At 44.1% G+C, this 22944-nt stretch overlaps 2 protein-coding genes across 8 annotated transcripts in view; one reads left to right on the forward strand and one right to left on the reverse strand.

Annotated features, from left to right (window-relative positions):
- Nucleotides 1-22944, reverse strand: part of BBS12 (Bardet-Biedl syndrome 12) — a 62939-nt gene that overhangs the window by 38136 nt on the left and 1859 nt on the right. For both annotated transcript variants that reach the window (XM_080590541.1, XM_080590540.1), the window contains exons 2-4: nucleotides 21387-21463; nucleotides 18167-18304; nucleotides 13242-13385 (exon numbers count right to left, since the gene is read on the reverse strand). The gene's annotated coding sequence lies outside the window, so the exon portion shown is untranslated. The remainder of the gene's footprint in view (nucleotides 1-13241; nucleotides 13386-18166; nucleotides 18305-21386; nucleotides 21464-22944) is intronic.
- On the forward strand, nucleotides 1226-13228 carry LOC308194521 (uncharacterized protein). Of its 6 annotated transcripts, none has more exons than XR_013950632.1 (4): nucleotides 1226-3536; nucleotides 7254-7321; nucleotides 7504-8456; nucleotides 8550-13228. XR_013950632.1 is itself a non-coding variant. In XM_080590553.1 (4 exons), exons 1-4 carry the CDS (start codon nucleotides 3406-3408, stop codon nucleotides 9692-9694), a joined length of 462 nt encoding a protein of 153 aa, XP_080446679.1. In that variant the 5' UTR covers nucleotides 1226-3405; the 3' UTR covers nucleotides 9695-13228. The 6 variants fall into 6 exon arrangements, 1 of the variants encoding a protein (XP_080446679.1); XM_080590553.1 differs by lacking the exon at nucleotides 7504-8456 and having other exon boundaries at nucleotides 8550-8636; nucleotides 9519-13228; XR_013950635.1 differs by lacking the exon at nucleotides 1226-3536 and having other exon boundaries at nucleotides 4784-7666; nucleotides 8550-8636; nucleotides 9519-13228.

Below are 22944 nucleotides of genomic sequence, written 5' to 3' on the forward strand. Positions count from 1 at the left end.
TGTCTGTGGGTGCCCAATCCATACGCCGTGCTGCAAGTGCAGAGGCACTGCAGAAGTCCCTGAGCAGAGCCAGCACACTGAGGCATGGGTGAAGCAAATGAAGCTGTACAGCTCTCTAGGCCTGGAGAGGTCCAAACTCAGTTTTTGTGCTGTTAGGTAGGGCTGCTCTTAAATCACCAACTTGTGGCTTAGTCAGTGTGATGCCAAGCCACTTGGGTGCTTTTGCCCAGAGCTGCTCAGAATTTTGGGTTCCGACAGCACTATGGAAAGCAAGCAAAGGCTTTACAACCACGTGGAGTCAGCGTGGGTCTGGTGGCATATCTGCAACGACAAGCCTTGGTGGGCACCAGAGCGATGCCTGTGGAGACACGCAGGTGGCTGCTGTGGAGCCGACACGCCGGGCAGGCTGAAGCTGAGCCAGGTGTGACCACCTTGCTCCACCTCCTGCAGATGGCCACACACTGCACCCTCCGATACTCTGTCTGCTGCACGGTTCTGTCACAAAACGGGCCTCCCAGCCCCTTCTTCGCTTGGGCTGCAGCTCAGAGAGACTAGGGGTAAGCGCTGAGACACGTGAGCTATGCTGAGCTTGGGCTCACCAGATACTGTCTTAATCACCCTGGGGCTAGAAGCACCCAACATGACACTGACCTAGTAAGCATCTGGGATGGCTACGGTGTCAGGGACTGAACGTGCCCTCTTACTGTCTCGTGCTGGGTCACGTCCTCCACCGTGCTTCCTGTACCTCCCTGGGTCTAGTGCTGGGGAGCTGTCAGCAACCACAGCGCTATGACTAACGTGACACCGCGGCACGCTCGTGAGAACGGTCAGGTCCTCTCCGAAGCCAGACAGCCTGGCAGGTGGGACAGGACGGGCACAGCTCTCCCGCTGCCTCAGGAAGCCTGTGCAGCACGCAGCGGGGAGCTGCGAAGAGGTGTGGGCAGCAGCAGCAGCAATACACATGTAATATGACGGAGCACCTTGAGAAAATTTACAGCAAACTGGAGAGAAGTATTGCATCGGGGTTGCTGTGCCTTTTGCAAGGCTGTCCTCCCGGCCACATCCCACCCTGGAGGCCAGCAGCTCCCTGCCCGCCCGCATCCTTCCAGCTCAGTGAGCCGGGCTCTTTCTCCAGCTCATTCTGCACCGCCGCCTCCTCCCACACTGTGAGCTGCTTCGCTGCACCTCACCTCTGCCCTACACGGATTTGCACCAATTTCAAGAACCAGGTTGTTCTTGCAAAATAATACAATCTTTCAAAATAGCACTGGAGGCTTTTTCACCCGTGTCCTTTACGGTGGCGAGCTGACCAGATATAGCTACTACTGAACTGACGTGACGGGGTCCCCTCGGGGTGCTGCAACCTGCTGCTCGGTTTAACTGGGTTTCGATTTGACCAATGCAACCCACACGCGTGTGCTGCGGGGCAAAACCCACTGCTGGCGGATTACTGCGGGACGAGCTGCAGCTGATTTGGAGCACATCCCCAAATTCAGAGCCTTTCCTTCATAGGTGATGAAGGAAAGGGATTTGGCAGTTACACAGACAGTGAGTAACTACATAAGCACTCAGTAAGAATCCCTGCCTAGAAAAGCGTAAAGGAACCTCACCCCACACCCAGCTTTGGACGAGGGATGGGTGAACTGAAGCACCTTCACACAGCGAGATGGGCAGCCGAGCAGAGGCAGGCACCAGGTGCTTTTAGCAGGAGCAGATATGCTTGTTCTTCAGAGTCCATACTCTTACAACTCCATATATACCTCAAGATGCACTTCCACTTGTTTGCCCCCAAAGGGGGTCGTGGCGCTGGGTAGGAATATTTACAAAGCATCCACAGGATTTGGAAGCACAAGTTCTGCTGACCCTCACTATGACTTCTGACGGTAAATATCTGCAACACTTTTGAAATTTTCCTTTAAAGGTTAAAAACTGAATTCTAAAAGAGATTTAGATTAATTTTTTCAATTGGCTGAGAATGACACAACAGAAAATCACTTTAAGTTAGAAACAAGAGCCATTGACCAGACAGTGATGGAGGCGTGGTATATGGTATATATACCACATATACAGATACCTAAACCGTACCAGGAAAACTAGGGCACAGGGGAGTGCTGGAGAAAAGAAAAAAAAAAAAAAAAAAAAAGGGAACCACGATGGTCATTTGAGCAAGGGACTCCAAATCCCTTTATCACTGAAAAACTGAAAGGCATGAAGGTATAAGCCACCTTCAAAGAGGCGATGTACTCTGCATAGTTAGGTGATTGGCATCTCCCCCCTCCTCTGCTTTGCATTAACGCTATCTCCTGCAGCAAGGACACACCAGTCCCAAGGGAGCTCCCAGCCTTCTCTCAGGGCAAGTACCAGGACTGAAGTCCCTGCTGTAGCTTCTCCCAAAAATAATTTTACATAATTTCCCTGTTTCTCCCACTCCTCTCACACAACTTACGAAACTGTGAAAGAGTCGCTGGCTGTATGGGAGCTGAGGGCTCCCCAGCAGAGATCTGAGGGAGGAAAACTCTTTTCCTCCTAGCAAGGCAAGACATTGCCCTCTCTCACTCTACGAGGCAGGTGAAAGCAGGGCTCAGCTCATTTAGAATGCCTCCAGGCTCAGAGCAGAAAATGGATCTCAATTGCAAAATTACTACTTGCTAACACATCATCTATGCATCTTAGCCCAGGGTTCTGCATGCAAATCATTCACAAACCAATACTGGCTTCTGCAAATGATAGTCATCACCAGTTTTTCCCCAAGAGAGACCACTTGCCCAGGAATGGATCATGAGCAGTTCCCTTCACTCGGGAAGTCTGCGTGGTTGCAGTGGCTGGCACTGGATGGCTATGCCACACGCTGTCATTTCTTACTCTTTATCTGAGCGACAAGCTTTCTAGTTGAAGGACTGAAACACCAAGTGAGAGCTTACAAACAACACATCCTCCACATCTTCTCAGAGATCTCGTAACATGTTAAAATTCAAAAATGCACAAGCAAGAACACAGGGAAATAGTACAGTTTTCTGAAGCTAACAGCAGCGATATAATTTCAGGGACTGGCTTTGGAACTGGCAAGCTGAGGGTTTTGTTCAGCACTCTTCAACTCATTATTTCTTGAGCATCTTCAGCGACGCACATTTTCTGCTTTATTCTTTTGTATGTGTATTTTCTGCTTTATCCATTTACGTGGGCTTTCTTTCAAAGTAGTATTAAAGATCGAGCACAAGACTACATGAGCTCCTCTCATCCACTGGCTCAGGCCAGCATTACACATTTACGCAGTACATTTAATTCAGTTGTCAAGCTTTCCATTTGACCTTTGAAACACTGGCAGGCAGCCTCGGTCTTTTTGCAGCCCCACATCTGTCATTAGCGACTCAGCAGCTCATTGGATACCCTGTGAAGTCTGCAGGCATGCAGGAGAGCGCGGTTTTCAGTGATTATTTTCCATCAATGCTTTTTACTTCCTTTTTAACTCAAGTAAGTCTCTTATTAATGAGTAAAAGATGGAAGTCCCTGATAATTTCGTCAGCAGACCAGACAAGGTATGTTAATTATATATATGAAAATCGTGCTGCTAAAATGAGGCATACCACGCCACCTTATGACTGTATGTCTTTAAAAAAAAGGGGGGGGGGAGTTGTTCTCAATGTTTTTTTTTAAAGACCATTTGCTGATATTTAGTGGCTAATAAAGTAACAATTTGCAGACCTGTTTATGAATGCCTGATACACTTGTATCATGGCATAGCAATTGTGGCCAAATGCAATTTCCGTGGCATAACTGAGAACACAATAGCATGAGGAGAAACAGGATCGTGGACATGCTCAGCAGCTTGTGCCACTTGCACGATTCAGCCATGGGTGGCTACTTATTTTGCGTGGCTGTAGAAGTGCACGTGAAAAACTATTTTTGGCAAAGATTGATCTACTATAACAAAAGGATTTTAAGTGGTTAAGAAGTGTTTTTACATGGAAGTGTAAAACCTTGGGAAATGGTTTTGAGTACCTCCTTTTCATCCCTATCTCTTAAAACCAAAATTCGCTCAGGTATGAAGACGAGGAAATGGAGGAAAAGAGAGGTTAGTAGTGAGATGCTAAGGGTGAAAAATACTGGTTTTAGAGGAGACCATAGAGGCATATACCACAATACTACCTATGGCTCTGCTGCAGTTGAATTTAGTCCTTCCACATCAGGCAGCTTGAAAAGGAAATGTGAGGTACAGAGTAGAGCAGTTTCAACATGACCAGAAGCTGTCTGGCTCTCTGGAAACACAGGAAATTGCCAGGGAAGAGCAGTATGTTTGCAAAGCCAAGCTTTTATAGTTAAGAGCAGCAATAACTATTTTTGGACTTAAATAAAGTCCCTTGTTGAGTATCATTACTAGTTTTTAATCGCACAATTTTAACAGATTTTTCTATACAACTCTTGCTACTGACAGAAAAAATTACTCGCTCGATTTAACTTCTCATTCTTCGCATTATTTTGTGTACTATGTAAATACAGCATAAGCTTCTGTATATAAAAGAAATAATGTTATGAGGTGAGCTCATCCAAATCTCCTTCTGACTCCTTACAAACATAAACCCACTTACTTGCGAACAGCTGAAAAGCAGCATAGTATTGTTTCCATCTTTCTCTCACAACACAAAGCCCAGAGAAAAAACAAAAGCAACACAATCAAGAAAATCAGCAAGATTCTCATGCTGAGAGCCAAATCTTTCCAAGCCTGCATGTTTTTGTACCAACTCCTAGCACAAGGCCCCATTTTCCAAAACCTGTATAGCTCACCTCTTAATCTAAGTCCCAAGTATCCTAAGCTAAATGCACAATTTCTGGCTCTGCATTGCAAAATTCTTGGTCTTTGCAGCTTTCTGAGCATTACGAACTGCCTGTGAGGGGAAGCAAAAGGGCTTCTACAAATGCCTTAATAGAGGAGGTCAGTGGAGGATAAGGAAATCAGGGTAGAATTAATTGCTGGGATGAGGGGCAGGTGGGAGGGGAGTGAGAGGACACAGCCTGACTTCAGCATTCACAATGTAGGGAGAAGCTGAAAGCCCCTCACCATCAAACAGATATTGTCCCCTATGCACAGGCCAAAAAGTTCTGTCTTGTGCACGTACACAAACAAGAAGCTATGGTTACACAGATGACAAAAAATCCCCTCCCCACTCTTTTGAGGGAGTCTGACTCATGATTTTCAAATTTTTGGGGACTTTTAAAGACTTTTCTCACAGTACAAGCCATAGCCACAGCCTTGAAAAAGGAAAGGTGGGTGGGAAGGGCATAAACACACCAGCATCACGAAGAAAGGATATGTAATGCTGTCAGGGCATTTCTTAACTTTGTACAAAGGATTCTGAACTCTGAACAAGCTTTTTCGGGGATTTCTTTTGAGGCAAGGTAGAATTGCTTCACTGATTAGGTTTCCAACATTTAAAACAAAAGGGAAGCCTGCACTCCCTGTTCAGAAATCACGCGGACGCCTGCTCTTTGTGACCAGGGTAGCTGGGATAGCTTAATCTCTTTCCTGAGAGCATGAAGTTTTTCATCCTCTGGGTGGACCTGCCTCAGGAGGGACGGATGAACTGGCTCTGCTTTGCCATGCCACTTCCCCTGTAGCACAGACACCTCCTGTCCTCTTTTATTTATGTCTTTCTTCTGCCACTATTTTTTTGCCTTATTTTTCTCCTCTTCTGCTCCCACCACTGTGGAGCCCTGCCAACTCCTTCTCCTGTCCAGCCCTCTCTTGCCTTACCCAAAACATCTGCCTTCCAGCCTTCTTCTCTGGATCTCTCTTCCTCTGACACAATTGTTTTTTTCTGCTAAGGAAATTACAGAACAGGTTATTAAGGGGATATTAGGAGAAACTCAGTTCTGAAGTCACAGCCAACTCCTCCTGATGAAGAAGATATGGTTGGCCATGCTACCTTCAGCCACAGCAGCCTTGGTGGAAGGTGCTTCGGGCAATTTCCTTGTCAACCTCTAGAAAGACCCTACCAGCAAGATGCTTGGGGTTTGTCACCTGGCTGTGTTTGAGGAAGGGATTTTCGTGATGCTAGCATGGATGACACCCTCCCTCTCCCTCAGGCGAAACATGGCAGTCATGTTCCAGAGCCGTTCGAGGCTCTCCGCGAAAGAGCTGTGAAGATTAAATACACATGTATATTCTTGTACTCAGAAATGGGTCAATTATTGTAAGTGAATTTTAATAACAGCCATAATCACTGAGCTACCCGACATGACAACAACTGCCTCTGTAAGCCACAAGCAGCAAGTGCTGGGTAGAAGTAAGAGTGGGCATTTCAACATGCACTGGCTGCGATCTAGCCTCCAAAGCAATGCAAACAAAAAAATCCACTCCCTTTCTTCCCCCTAAAAGTAAAATCATTACTTTTTTTGTTTAGAATAAATCTCTCCAAAGCAGGCACTGAGCTTTTAGGAAAAACATTCCCCAAGGACAATTCCAGGTTCTCCCAGCAGGTCTTTCACTACTATCTTCTCTTGAGATGAGATGAGATGAGATGAGATGAGATGGGATGGGATGGGATGGGATGGGATGGGATGGGATGGGATGGGATGAGTTCTCTGCTACACATGTTCTCTTTCATGCAAATTTTAGGAATTTTGAAGCCCGCGTCTGCACATCTAAATTAAAAGAAATCAAGTACACTATTTAAGTAGTTAAGTATCTGGTCTGTAGCTGGAGACTTCTTCATTCAGATCTTGTTGTACCAATATTCTTTATTTTCTTTTTCTATTGTCTTCCTCACTGCCACATCGTCTCAGTATTGTATCATGCATTCCTTTTAGCAATCTTTACCTAGAAAAAACAACCACCTTCTGGTTTCTGCAAAACTTCATTCCAGTAGCATGTGTGCTAATGACCTGTGCTCGTTTCTCATCTTTAATAATCCCTAAAAGTTATGTTCCTATCCTAAACAATGCATTACTCTTTTTTCTTTCTTTCTAATTTAGCTCCTTTGGCAAAGGTTATATGTGGTTGATCAGATGCGTAGTAAACAAATGTTACTGTCAGTCTCAGTTCACTTCTGAGTAAGAGAAGCCCCCACAAGCCAGCCGATGTACCAATGTACAGGCGGAACCAGCGGTTAGACTGATATTGTTTTATTTTAAGAAGCCTCTTTGCAGACCCACTTGCTTCCTATACCAAAGAAATGCAGCACTGCAGACATGAGCTTTTCTCTTCAAACCATTGACAAAGGCAAATGGTTTAATCATTATTTTTTTCCTTTGCACAGCTTTCATTTCAGAACTGACATTTGCATTTTATGGATGAGTAATTCGGAGGGAGAATGCACACTAAAAGGTAAGACTACAGAACAGTGTCTTTTTGGCTTTGGGAGGACTCTAGTCCTTATTTAAGCTGATGTTTCTGCTTTGTATTTCTATGCTGAATCTGTCGAAGCGCCCATGTGCAGATCAGTGTATTCTGGATTAAGACTGATGGGTCCCAGTACAGTTTGTCCATTTTTATTTTTCCTTGTGTAGGTTGCTGAAGAGAGGAAGAAGATCTTGTGCTGATGATAACTTCTTCCAAATATTTAACTTCTAGGATGTAAAAGCAGATTTTTTCCAGCACAGAAATTCTTCCTGCGTATTTCTGATATGGAACAATAGTCCAGTGGATCCTGTAAATCTTTCTTTTCCTAATGTAAGTTTGTCTAGACTAAATATTAGACAGGGCTCTGCCTCTCACATGCCCTTCCAGCAAAGCCTTTCCTCCTTCATTATTTAATCAGAAAAGGATTACATTTAGGAAACTGCAAGAGGACCCCTTCCTTAGTCAGCTTTGACCAACTCTTCAAGACACAAGACTTGAGTCCTGTAACACCCCTCCATATCCCATAGTTTTAAAGATCCTCCTCCTTCTAGTAGAAGCTATACCTTTTGCTCTTTAGGCCTTGGCTTACCTCTGAAAAAATAATTCTTAATGGGAGTTGGCTAACTCAAAATGAAATCCTAGTGAAGATAAGACAGGGGATGGTTTTCCCCTAAGCTAGCATTAGTGTCTTTGGAGTGGCGAAATGATAATATCAAATGGTTGCACAGTATTTTCATGCTTCATGATTTCTGACGGATACAAATATGCAGCAAGCCTCCGTGCAGTGTGAATCAGTAGAATTGCATAGCCCAAACCTGTCTGACATCCTTAGCTACCCACACAAGTCCCCTGATCGTTAAGCACCCCGGACTTTTATGCTGCTCCCAGGTATTAAGCAGGAGCCCAGCCTCAAGCTTCTGCACCCTGCTGCAGCTGACATGACAAAATCTGCTTTGGCACTGACCGTGTTTGCCCCAGGCCGGTAACATTGCGAGCAAAAACTTCCTCAGTCATCTCCAGACGCTTTTGCAGCCTATCCACTGGCATAGGGCAATTCCACTGCTGCTTAGAAAGAGCATCTTAATCGAAGATAGCTGAAGCAAAGGCAAACGGCCACCTGGTATGTCCCCAAATATTTCTGCGTGGTGGAGGACTCCCTAAAGGGCAAATTTTTCCATTTCTAAAAACAAGAATCCTGCTCTTCTTATTCTAGGTCACTCACAGAACCACACAGATAACAGATCTCAGCAAAATGTCACTGAAGATAAAGTCCGGGGTTTTCAGAGCAGCGCTTCTGAAGGTAGGCACTTTATTTAGGTGTTGACATGCAGGGCACAATTTTCGCACACAATTTCCAAGACTTACTTTTGAAAGCATTGGCCCAAGTAGTACCATTATACTTGGATATTCAACAGGCGAGCAGTCTGAGTGTTGAGACAGGGAAAGGAAAACTGCAGTGGTCAGTTTTAACGGTGATTTGCAAAATAGGATGGAGCAGAGGCCACACCACAACATTGCTATTTTCTGACTGCCTGTGACCGCTCAGGACTGAGTCACCGAATCCACAGCTGCCCGTGCAAAGCAGCCAGCTTGTGGGCTGGAAACAGCAGGTCGGCTTTTATCCCGAAACATCCATCCCTTTTTGTTCCCTGCTCCACCAGGACTGAAATCTTTGTTGCAGCTGAGCAGCTGGCAGATAAGAAGGCCTGAACACGCACAACGTACCACATGCAGGGGAAAATTCTGCAAAACATAGTGCTGATCGTTGGCTGCATCGTAGCTTCTGTTTGGCACCTGATTGGTGCTTTCCTACCATCTCCTCCATGGTTCAAAAGCCAAAGCTTGGGAAAAATTCAACACTCACTATCTTCATTGGCCAGCCTATAAAATAATGGCCTTTGGCTGAAAAAAAATAATTATTTCTGAGCCATAATCACAATATCATTTTGTTTTTAAAGAACAGTTTAGCTTCAAAGCTCCTGAGTCCATCTCTGACCATGGGAGCTGTGCTGCGTCCTGGCATGCAGGAGGAAAAAAATGTAGACGTGTTTCCACTTTTCTCTGTGCTCACTTGAATAACTGGACCAAGGTCAAACAACCGCAGACAGAAGGAAAAATGATCACTGAACAGAAGTGGAAATGTGAAATACGTCAAATGATACTCTTTTTTTTCTGTCGTCAGAGGTGCTTGGAGATTGTGGCCACCAAGAAAAGAATAGACAGCCTGCAGAACGGGAGATTTCTGACGGTGAAGTCCTATTGGGGTTTTTTGGGACAGTTACATATAAGACACCAAAGGAATGGCTCAGAACTACTATCCCCACCTACAGTGTTTCTTTTCCTCTTCATTTACGGTAACGATGTTCAGGCAACAGTTTGGTTTTTTCAGTTCCCACTTACTATTCATTGTGAAACTTGGTAAGATTGGCCATGTTTTAATGTGACTCCACAAGTATACAGATAAACACATTTTTCTTCAACAGCTTGCTTCTATTTACAAACCTATCGCATTGTTTGGGTCATTCCTTAAGGCACATAGCATGGTTAGCATCATTCTGTCCTAAACTTTCTGCTATTCCTCTCACTTTATTACTATGTATAGAAAACATACACAAGTGTTTTCTGATACTTTGCCGAACAGCTTAAACACTGAGTATCAAAACTGATTGCAGAAATCATCCCTGGTACTGCAGGTGACTTAGTGACAGGCATGATTTGGAGCAAAGGGCAGATCTGTAGGAACAAATACTAAAGTAAAACTCCATGTGACAAAAGCAGCAGCAGTACAGCAAACTACAAAGATCAAGTGACAATCTGAAGTATTGCAGAGTTTTTAATGGAAGTAATTAGCTTGAAATCAAAGTTTCTACCTTAAGCCAGATTATATGTGCAAAGGAAAGGGATTTGTTCGGTTATGCTACAGAACCTTTCCAAACTGCACTGCACTGCTGCTATTCCTTTTACTTAGTAGCTGCAAAATAATTTGTTTTAGGTTATCTAGGACTTAAGTTCACAGAAGAACACATTTAAGTTGACTTCACAGTCATCAAAGTTTAGTGGCTTTATTGAATTCAACTGAGAACTGCATGGAATATCTGAGTCCGAGGCTGATAAGCAAAACTTGACCTTCTACAATACCAGCCAAGTAAAAACCCCTCTTAATGTCACTTCCAGCTGCAGTAGATAGATATCGTTTTTAATGCAATCTTGAACAAGAATTTTTGATGTCTGACAACTTTTTCAATATCCGGGAATTACCCACTGCTGGAAAACTTTCCAGTGGCTGAACGTTGCTTTGGTAGACAAGATTGTCTTTGACGATGGTTAAGGACAAATTTACAAAGTATCTCTCTCTATACTGAGGAGCAAATTTTATCCTCAGAAATTCAAGTGTGTGAGCAAATCAGATTTTGAATAACAATCTACTGTATGGGATTGCAAATTGTAAAATGGTACAAGAGAGAGAAGATCAGCCTACATTTCTATATTATAACTTCATTAAAAGAAGATATTCTTAAAAACTCCCGTTATGCAGTCTTGTTCTTCACTGTTCTTTCTAAAACGCTGCCTTATCACTGTTCACATGCTTGATATTCTCGGTGGTAGCTCCAGCGTCCAGGTTTAGTCATAGCTTATTCATTATTTGATGCTGAAGGGGTACAATTCTAAGCAAAAGACATCGCCTGGGCACCCATAAAAACAAGGTGTGAATGTCCTCATGCTCCCTTAAGCCACAAAACAGCCCAAGTTTGCACTTGCGTTTTGAAAACACTGGCAGTGAACAAATTGACATCAGCATGTGCCCAGTTGCTAGCACTTGTGACCACAATGCCCAGTGAGGCTTCTGGAGATGCAGGTTTTGACACTTGCACATGTAGAGTTGTTTACTGACAGCTTCTGGATATCCCAGCTCTCCAGTTGCTGAGGAAAGGGGCACTGACATGCACATGAGAAACTGCCAACACCCACCAAGAAACTGCAGTGCTCGTGGTGCTGTAGCTGTGACGACTTATGGATGTAAGTGAATCCAGGTTTGGGAAGGGAAGCTGTGGCTTGCCAGTCTGACTGAAGATCTCCCACTATTTCTTTTCAGGCTGAACAATTATTTCTGCTGTTGCTGGTTTTGAACTCAGTGCAGTATATCCAACTCCAATAATGGCAGCAAATTCCCCTGAACAAAACACACCAGTTCTCTCTTCCACGTGACAGATCTTACCCACCACTTTTGCTGCCTTACAGTATAGTAAACACACCTGAAGTTTGCTGTCTAGGCTCACCTTAGCATCTTTTCTCTAAGCTTTGTTGACCTCCACTGAACAGACATGCCGCCTTCTAGCAGTGTTTTGAAAAAATCACTCCACAAGTGGCACAAACACATTTGACTTAGAACACCATTAAGTACAAGCATAGCAGACAGACATACAAAATTACCTGGGAAACTGAAGCTTGGAAATGTGGATGTGGTACTTGGAGAAGCCTGGCGTGTCAATTCCAGGGCGAAATCTCAGCTGCCAGGTTTCCCATCTCACATGCCAATGTCATGCCCCCAAAAAAAGGACTGAGGTGGCACCAAAGGATTACGTGCATTGTAATGCAAGATATCTAACACATTATTACGCTTCACTGGGATTTACCAATTCAACATAAGCTAAGTAATAAAATGGCCACAGCTGGTCTAACCAAAGATCCAGTTCCCGACTTTTAATAGCAGTCAAACAGCAGAGGAAGAAGAAGCACAGTACCCGGGTGTGCTGCTGAAGCTACCCAACTCATTTAGCACTGAGATGAACCACAGGTCTCATACCCTCAGCTATCACGGCTCAGCTAAGGGCTGTAACTGCAGACAGTCATCTTGCTGTGCTCTACCTTTTCATGGCAAAACTCAGACATCCAAATTGACCGTACGCAGAGCAATGCTCATGATTAACAGTCACTATCTTATGCATAAGCCTGGCTAAGCATTCATTACATTCTGAAACAGGACTGAGACTGCCATTTCTGCCCCTAAGAGATGGGCATTTACTGGTGTGAGATCTCATAGTCAAAGAACACACTGAAGGCATGAAAGATACTGGTGTGAGATCTCATAGTCAAAGAACACACTGAAGGCATGAAAGATACTGGTGTGAGATCTCATAGTCAAAGAACACACTGAAGGCATGAAAGATACTTATCTTTTTTTTCCCCCATGATATATCCAGCTGGAAATTCAGTTATGGCTAAGGAATGCTAATTTGTTCCCACATGAATACAACTACACTAGCACACTAGGAAGAACGCCTCTGAAAAGCAATTTCCTCAGAACAAAGCACACCAGCTCTCTCTTCTGTGTTACAAATCAAATCTATCACTTTTGCTGTTTTATGCTAAACTTGGTCGATAGGTACTTCAAAAGTGTATCTAACAAAGTGTGCAGACTGGTAAAATTAGGTTAAGAGGCAGTTTGACTGGTTGGCAATCCTTACAAAGTCTGTCTGGGGAAACTGCCAATGCATATGCTTTATGTGTGTTGCAGATCTCTGTACGTTGCTGCTGCCATTGTGCCTCTGCCAACAGAGAAAGTTTGCCCTGTCAGCGGTGCTTTTGGCCACACTTGGTGCTGATTCCTCTTCATATTTCCACCTCCCACCAGCTTCACAAGAATTAATCAAAAGCCATTCATTGAAAGCTTTCACCATACAGCAGTTTTTGATTTCTGCTCCAAACAGCCTTCAACAAAGAGTCAAAGAGCAGGACCATTTGACCTCATGTGCCCTTTTTTTTGCCATCTCCCAACACCCACATCAGCACTGCCAAAATTATCACACCTCGTTCATGATAGGTCTTCATGGCAGCTTTTGTTTTGCTAACTTTTGCCACCCTCTTAAACACAGCTCCTCCAGAAGTCACCCAGTGCTGCACTGACCTGCAGGATGAGTGCATGCAGGGAACATGCCCCAGGGGCTGCCAGCTGCAGCAGGGCTCAGGAGGAGCATGGGCCACTTCTCAGCTCCTTTGCAGCGATGCTTGGTTACTTCACAGTCTTTTTGGAATAACTTTGGAAAAACACCTGTTAGGGAAATGCAAAATAAAGAGCATTTAAATACTGCATTTAAAGCTTTTGTTTAAATCCAGTGCCATTTGTTGGGAGCTCAAGGAACTTCCCTCACCCTCCCTGACCAGTCCCCAGGACAGGTCTCCAGAGGGCTCCCGCAGCTCATGCACACCGTTTGACTTCCACCAAAGCTGCTTTGTGGTCCTCCTCTTGGAGGACAGCGAGAGAATATAATAAAAGTAGACCGAAAGCCCATGTGAACAATGTGTGTTTTCACCTGGATTACAAAATGCTTCCCCCCGGTCACTACACAGAAATGGGAACATAACCTCACACCGCACCAGACTTTCGGTCTGATTTCACCAACGCGGTCATGAATTTGGGCGAAGGCAGGGAGAGCGCTGTCCCTGAAACCCCAACATACTGCACGTCAGCCAACAGCCCACCAAATCCTGCACAAACCCTGCTTGCCAAGGGAGTGCCTCACAGAGGCTGCAGAAGCTGGGGACCCAGCCTGAGGGGACTGAAACCCAGCAGTGCCCAGCCGAGGGAGCACCAGCAGCCCGCTGTACCGGGCACAGCTTCTGCACCCCAGGGAATGCACTGGCTCAGATGGTTTCTTTTTATCTGTTTTAGGTAAGTTACCAGTTAGCCTAGCTGCTTGGACTCTCACCAAGGCCTTGCCCTTGGTAGTGCTAAGGCAAAAACTCCTACAGTGTTAAGAAGCATCTCCTTTCACTGGTTTTAATTGTGCTGTATATTTATTGTGTTACTTGTTATAATTTCTTATACATCTACTTAAATTTTCCAAAATAGTCTGTAGTCTCAAATACTATGCTATACGTTCTTGATGATATAAGCAAAAATAGCCTTTAAATTTACCAACAAAATAAAGTCATCTCCCAGAATGAATCAATAAAACCGCTAGGCCATTTTCAAGTAAAGTGATACCGCATTGCCAGAATGACAAGCACAGAAGTGCCTCACAGATAATAAACCAGAACTGAATTTGAGAAACCTCACACAGACTTTCTACAGTGAATCATCTTTTTTTTCTTTTTTTTTTTTTAGCTGGGGGTTGAAGAAAGGGTGATTCATTCTATTCTGAAGTTGTTTTCTGTTTCAATACAATACAGCTTTGTTTTCTGCAACATCTTTTGAGCAATCTTGGAAGTGCAGAATAATAACCCAGTTATTATTAAATCATCCCCAGCAGAAGACAAAAACAAGTCTAGGGAAAGGAAGAAACATTTTCCCTCTGAGATTTAGGAATAAGTGGAGAATCAACGAGGCAGACGGAGACAGAAAAATGGTCAGTATTAGGTGAGAACTAGAGACATGGGCTTTAAAAACCACTGAGGCATCTGGGGCCGTTTCCTAGCCATCAGAGGAGTGCGGGGCTGGAGACACAGACACGCCAGACGCGTTGCAGGCACCGGCCGGTGACGCCGCAGCTGCACGGGGCGGCAGGAGCTGGGCCGAGGGGAAAGGAAGCGGTGGATGAGGACGCACCGATACCATCGATGCGGCACGTAACGCTGTGGGAGCACCAAGCCCTGACATGCTCGCAGGGCCGAAGTGAGCAGGAGCATAAACTGCAGGATAAGGAGGAAACAGAAGCTAAAATAACAAGCAGTAAGAGGGATAAGCCAGGTCTGGGAGAGTATCTCTTGCCCAGACGGGGAACCCTGACTTCGAGACTTGTAGCAAGGAAGCTGAAAGAAAACCACAAGCCCGCCAGCATGACTGCAGGCTGGCGCTAGCTGTGACTAATGCCATAGGTATTTTTATCGATGCTAAGAACATGCAGGTCCTGGGTCTTGCAGCAGGAGGTACACACAGGGCAATGAAGCCACGTACCTACGAATCTCTCAGCTATAAAGTCATTAGAAAAATATTGCCTGTACTTTTATTTTTCAGAGCCTTGACTAAACCGACTTATTTGGTGAAATTATCCCGGGAAAACTGTTTGTCAGGAAGGATTTCATGGAGGAGAAAAGGGTGGCTTGGCACCTCCATTGCAGCAGCCATTCCCAAAGGTGCTGGAGAGGATGCCTCCTGGCGAGGGCAAGACAAGCAGGCAGGGGCTGGGTAGGTGCAGGTGCCCAGCCAGGAGCTGCCCCTCTGCCGCTGGGCCCTGACTGCATCCCGCGCTCTGCAACCACCCAGGACTGTCTTTACCCACTTGCAAATCTTAAGAAGAAACCCAAATTTCAAAGAACCTTTTTGGTCATCTAACCCAGGGCTCAGCTCCCCACGGGCAGCTGTCTCCTGCAAGTGCACTGCTGAGTCACAACGCTGTTTTTCCAGACACGAAGGATGTGAGACTCTGCTTCACCTTTTTTCTCTAAGACACCCTCTATAACCTCATCTTCACCCCTACAAACTGCATATTGACGTGACCTGTGCAGTAAGTGTCCTATACCAATCTCAGACCCCTGGGTGTTGTTCTTACCTCAGCTGGTGACATCCAGCATGGACAAGACCACGTTCACAAGCACAAGACACAATCTCAGCCACATGGCTCCCCAGCAAACAACTGCCACCTCACATAACCAGGAGAAGGACATTTACTCTTTGGTGTGGGGGGGAAGATGCCAGAGGGCCCCAGTGCTGCCAGTGTAATGGTAAAAGGGCAAAAAGCAAGAAGTAAAAGAGTCTTCCTCACACAAGCAAGAACAGAAGGAGAGGGAGGAAAACTCAAGGGAATGGAGGTGAGAAGAAAATTCCAAAAACAGATCAAGGTACTTCTTCCTCCTATCAGAAAAGTCCCCCTAGGTCTAACATATAGTTCCTTTCTTTCCCTTTAGCCGTTTATAATGTGATCACGTTCACACCTGTGTACCTTGCAGACCCTGGAGAGCAGGGCTGCAGGAGAGGTGTACAGCAGCCTTCCTTTCCTCTGTTAGCATTGGCCCGTGTATGATGTTCCTGCATCTCCTGGAGGGCCGTGAGCCCTGGTTCTTGCTTTAGATTGCCTGTTCTCAGCACCTCTTGTGAATCAACATGAGAAAGAGACACCAAGTATAGATGTGGGGAAGACGAAGTGACCTCTCAGGGCTCCTTCCAGTCCTCTCCTAAGACTATGTCACATCCCCAATATTTCCAATGATGAATCCTTTTTTCTGAACGAGAGTGGCAGCAAAAACGTCCTCATGTGGGACCTAATATTTCTCCTTTTCAACCCACATGTAAGCAACAATCTTAACAACGGGAGGAGTTTGAAGAGTGGCTAGAATGTCATTCAGTTAGTTGCGTTCCTCTTCAAACCTCTCAATGTACAAACTCAGAGAATCACAGAATGTTAGGGATTGGAAGGGACCTTTAAATATCATCTAGTCCAATCCCCCTGCCGGAGCTCAAGCACCTAGATCAGGTCACACTGGAACACGTCCAGGCGGGTTTTGAATCGAGTCCAACTCCTGTCTCCACATAGGACCACCCAAAAATCAAGCTGTAAGCCTGAGAGCACTGTTGAGCTCTCCAACTAGGTACCTGAGGATTACTTAACCAGCGGTACATGTGGGCTGCGTTTCTTGCACTGATGTGATGTCTACGCGACCACAAGCCAGCTGCTGGGAACCTGGCTCAAGACTGATTTAATTCTAGCACGAAGTAAGCTCCAGCTCAGTTCCACCCACCCTTTGCAGTACAGCACTGCCCACAGGATTGCTGCAGCTCACAGACTCCAAGCCCTGCTTATTCTACTGGGCTGTACATCAAAAGTTAGGGTAACCCCCTCATCAACAGAGTCAGGGCTTCTGGAAAGGAAGCTGTGGAGTACTCTTCTCTACTCTTCTCCTTTTCTATGTCCTAGATTATGTACTTCAGTTAGGTCCAGTCCTCAGTCATGTAACAGATTAAATATTAATGGTTTAAATGTAATGCTGGGGCTTTTATTTTAATTTTTTCACTCGAAGCTCTTGGAAAAAGGAAAAGAAGTCACTTCCCCCTCTGACAGCCCAGGGAAGACAGGAGTGGCACAAAGAGCATGGCCTCTGTAACTGAGTGGCCCATGAGGTGCTAGGGCATAAACCACCAGCACTTAAAAACAGTTTGCACAAGATTTACCTGCTACAGCTTCTTCATTATTTTTAAACCTTTTACTGCTCATTTATTCCTTGTGTGTAATCTATTAGGATTAATTATTGATCTGCTCAGCATTACACTGTGAACGGAGCATACGGAAAAAGCAGCCCAGGAGAACACGGGTGTTTGTGCTGCTGTCCTCCACATTGAGTCACAGCAAATAAAACAACATCTGAAGCCTTGAGTGTAATGACCTTGTTAGCTCCCAGCTGCTCTCACGCACAGCCATGCAGCACATCAGCAACGGTGTAACCAGTGAGGAACAAAACACTATTTAGAACATGGCCACTTGAAAGGGGGAGGTTTCGGGTTATTTGCTTCCCTCCTAGATAATGGTCTATCAAAATATAAACCGCCCCACCCTAGTTTCAGAACACCAACGTGCAGTCCTAAGGTGGGGTAAACCAAGTGCATTCCCTCCCTGCCTTTTTTTAATAAACATTACTATTGATCTCCATTTAAGCAACAGCAGTTAAGCGAAACAAAACAAACAAAAAAACAACGTGAGGAGACCCACCTCAAAGAAAACCTTTCTTGCTATCCACATACAATAAATATAATCTATTTTTACATAAGATAAGGGCATGTTCCTGATATCTGCGTGTAGCTCAGAACCATGAAGTTACACGATGGTGAATGTAACTGCTCGTACTGCTGTCTGTCTGTCTCTCCTTTGGAGAGATGCTCAAGCACCTCTCGTGGCTTACCTGGAGGGGAGCAGACTGCGTTGCACCAAGGGTTTGGACAATGCCTGGCCTGGCAGAGGTCCATGTAAAGCAGCTTCCCTGAGCACCAACTCTTTTTTTCTAAAAGGCCACTGAGCTTACTCTGCATTGCTGCACTCTCTATAAAGAAGCAAAGAAACAAAATGTGGATACACTTCAAAAAACCGTTTGATAGCCTCCACCTCCTTAGATTTCTAAAGCAAGTAAAGTACCTTTCCATGCAAATGGCTGATTGCCACACAAGGCACTCTCCAGAAGAAAGCTCAGCCATTTGTCCAAGTTAAATTAGAGAATGGCCACCTCCTAGAGACTTATCTTGGTTCCTAAATAAATCCATTACATCTTTCCTCTAAGCATTCACATTTCCTTAAATCTCTACCTTTGCAGGAAGGACTAAGCATTGATTTTATGTTTTGTAAAAGGAGTGTGTGGATTTTCAGTTGAAAGACTTTAAGGCATTTCGTTATTTACAAGTAAGAAATAAGATGATACTCTGTGCTTTAATTTACTTCCTACTGTATCCTCTTCATAAAATAAAGGCTATACGCCTTCACAATTTTCCATTTACACGGAATTCTACCAGTTTAATCAAACTGAAACATAAGGTACTGTTATGGTCCTTGTACCTTCAGATTTCCTTACTGATAACCCACATACTATCCGTTAACCCATTGCATCATTCAGAAGAATAAACAACTTGGGCTCATCATACAGGAAGTTGAACAAAAAGGAAATAGAAAATATTAGTTTTCAAATATATATTTTGACCTCTGCACAGCTCAGACTGATACATTTTCACAGATCAAGGCTATCCTTCAGAAGAGCCTACTAGGTTCACTAGAGACAAAAAGCATTTCCTATTTTTATTTTTCGTCTTTGAAAACTTTCACATGTAAGCCATTTTGTTACCCCAGTCCCATCCCTAATAGATGGATCTGGTGGTTAATAAGGGTAGCAAATTCGGACTTCGTATTCTCTCATATCAAGGTACTGAGAACCACTCAGGCTATACCAACATGAGTATGCACTTTTCTACGCATCCTCCTTCTGGTTTAGCCATAGTGCCATATGCATGTGTGTCCTCTTTTCACAGACTGCATGGACTTGGGAAGTTAATTGCTTTAACATTGCTGAGATGATCACGAAGGCATTTTATCAGCTTACAAGGCTGAAACCAACTGAATATGAATTGGGTTTGTATGAATTGGAATAGCGTGGTGTCATCGCAATGTACTTGAAGAGCAGATGTCTTCACCCATAACTCCTCTTTTTTTTGTGCCTTTAAGATTTGGGATGCTGTTACCTCCTATCTCTAAGGGCAGCTTTTTGTGTGGCATTTTCTAATTAACAGGCTATCAATGCACCACAGTTGGCATGGTGTCTGAGCCCTGGGGAAGAGGGACAGCCACAGCATGAAGGCTGGCAGGAAAATCCCTGGTGCTCCCCTGAGCATCAGCTCTCATGCAGAAATGGCTAGAGATATTCCATACCTTCTGACGCCATGCCAGACCATGGCGTGACAGAACCAGGTACTTCTGCAGTGCCAGCGTGAGAATGGAACTCAGCGGCACTTTTCCTTTGTGTTTCCTGTTACGGTCAATGATGAAAAAAAAACCAAACCCTTACCAGATACTAGATGGAAATTTTAACAGCACCAGCCAAGGTGAAATTCCACCTAGATTCCCCAGTCATCGTTCAGGCAGTTTTTTTCTTCGGCAACAGACCACCAGGAAGAAGGATGTGGCACACTTTCTGTACTTAATAGAACTTGCTGATATAGCTATACTGTACCAACAGCAGACAGATAACCCATGGTTCAATTCTTCCAACAGAATGTATTAAAACCTTTTTCTAGGTAGAAAGAGCTGTATTGATAAAGGACATTTTCTGTCGATGTAATTACATCAACACGGGGTGCTGTATCTACTAGAAGTGCCCTCAGCCCTTCCTTATACCTTCCATACTTGTGTTCTAGAAGTTTTGTAAGTGATTGCAATACATTTACTGCAACATCTATTTTCCATTACACAAAGCGCATACCACTACTGCTACTATAAAATACTCTAGGAATCAGCTCAAAGCAAGTCATATCTTCTTGAGGCCTGGGACTTTATCCAGGCAGCATACTATGCTCCTAATTGGAGTGGAACAGAGAACTCCCAAAAGGAGCCGTTTGGTAACTCTTCTTCCTGTATTGTTCCTTTTTTTCCCCAGCTAATTGGGAAACGATTTTTTTTCCTTTTTTTCTTTCTTTTTAAGTAAGTTTCTGTGGGCTAAGGTGGCTATTGTCCATGCAAAATTGAATTAGGTAATAAAACTCCAAATACATTGTATTTAGCACCGCACCAAAATACCTTATTATTAAAGGTAATGTTAACAGACACATAAACAATTAAGATAGTGTAAACTTCATAACAGAGATTACTTTTTTAATTTCTTCAATGCTTTGCTAGACTTCATTATGGTGTGATTATTTTTCTCAATAATTTACATTGAAATCTAAGAAATAGGATGTCCAGGTTATTTCTAAAGCTGCTTGTGCAATATATCCTACATCGTAAGCAAACCTTCTTGCAAATGTATAAACACTACTTTGGGTTAAGTACTGGTTATTTTGCCATACACATCATTTTGTTCATATTAAAGACTGTTTTTTTTTTCAGGCACATCCATAAACCTTCCATGGGTTTGAATTACATTATTTGAATCCTAAGTTATTGCAAGGCTGCTCATGAGCTCTGACACTGATTGCTGCTGAAGTTACTGCAATAAAGGAATGCAACCAATAGATTAGTTTTGAAATTCTTTCAGGGACTGCCCATCAAGAAATCAAACACAGGCAGCAGATTCATTCTGGGAGCACTTGGTGGACATAGGAGAATTCCTTGACATCTAGAGGGGAGCCACCTAAGCACTGAGCCAGTGAAGCTGCTACTGCAGCCAGTACCACAGCCAGCCCAGACCCTGCTGGGCAGCCAGCCTGCCTGAGGTCCTCTGTGTGCATGCACTTACATGGGGGCATGCTGATACACTTAACTTTGAGCCCACTGAAAACAGCAGTTTTTCTCCTGGGAAAGCCTCAGAAGACCTCACCTTCCCAAATGTCAAAGTCCTACATGCAGTAGCTGATTTATTCTCTGCTTTCTTTCTGTACAGCATTAGCACAAGGAAATAAACACTTGTACTTTGCACACCTGCTCACCTTTTCTGATACATGAGTTTTCCTCAGCTGTAAGATATTTGCCATTCTTGCATGATGCTAAGTGGAAGCACTGGCCCCTGCAAGTAAAACACATGCTTAATGAAATATCGCTCACCACAGCACTGGACACTACGTATTTTTTTAAGTTGCTTTTGCATCTTTCACTCTAACCCTGGTGTAAGTCAGCTACATACGGAGGTGAGAGACAGCAAGAATGTGTAGGAAGTTTTCATCCTCTTTCCGTCACTCAGCAGAAGCATCTACATGGTTAACTTCTGGGGATGTTAACTGTATTTACATTGCTGACACTATTCACAAGTCCACTAGAGAGCAGCTATGCCTCACATTTACTGAGGTGTTTGGTGTTTTTTTTTTTTATTAGTTTCTCTGGCATTTATTGCACTTAACACAAATGACTAATCAGACCTGAAAAGCTTTCTCAGTACTAGACTGAGAACTGATGGAGGGGTGGACTCAGGGTGCTCTGATTCATACCAACGTAATCTCTCTCTCTTACTACCAATCTGGTCTTGTTCATACCAGTGCACAATACCAGTCTTAGAGAAAGCTCGGTCCATATTCTAGCTTGGGATATTTCCTTTATACTGAAGAAATGCAGAGCTGGGTTAGAGGCTTTTCCTCAAGCAAGCCTTGAGAGCCCCATATTGTGGCCTGCCCTGGACTCCTTCAGAAAGGGCAGGAGTACAGATTTTTTGGAAGAAGCCCATGGCAGCCATGGCGCTCGCTGTGCTTCCAGTGCCTAGCCTGGCCTTTCTGATCAGGGGTTAAAACAGGAATCGTTAATAGATAAATAAAGCTCTTATATACCCTTTCCACTGTGCACAAAGAGTGCTGTGCAGGCCCACAGAACTAGTATAGCACAGCAGTCCAATCAACCTGTATTAGGCCATCTTCCACTAAGCTTACAGATGTTAAATAATACTGAACAATGTTTTGCCTAAGTAAGAAGGTAAGCTTTTATCAAATAAAATATTGGCTTCTCTTGACTATTAATGTTTGAAAGTAAAAAAGTTAAATTTATCTTTCTGTAGACATCAGTGAGCAGGTTAGATCTAAAGACACATCAAATTCCAAAAGGCACACAATTTAATTTCTTCTAAACGAAGAAACAAAAAAAGGAAATAACTACCTGTCATAATAGCTGGCAAGTCCAGATTCCCTAGCCTGGCCTGGTAAGTCAATGAAACGTGCTCTGCCCTTGTTAGAAACAAATAAGCATCACTGAAGTAGAAGGACACTGCCTTTTGTCCAGCCCCCAGACCTAAGCAGATACACATGGGCGGTTAGGGTAAAGGGCCCACACATTCTCCCAGTACAAAGTTTCCCAGTTAACCTTCATGCCTAAAATTGTGAGGGTAAGGACTTATTTCCGAGTTTCTATATGCTGAAGGTGAAGTTTTCCTTGTATACTTAAGCAGTTACTTATTTGTCCTTCATTTTCTGGAGTACTGATTACCCACTGCAGACAACTGTAGCATTGTGCCCCACTTGTGAAAAAAAAAAAAAAAAAGGCAAGCACAGCTATGTTTCAGAGCCA

The sequence above is a fragment of the Anser brachyrhynchus genome (assembly GCF_964034855.1).
Source record: "Anser brachyrhynchus genome assembly, chromosome: 4".
NCBI classification, from domain to species: domain Eukaryota; kingdom Metazoa; phylum Chordata; class Aves; order Anseriformes; family Anatidae; genus Anser; species Anser brachyrhynchus.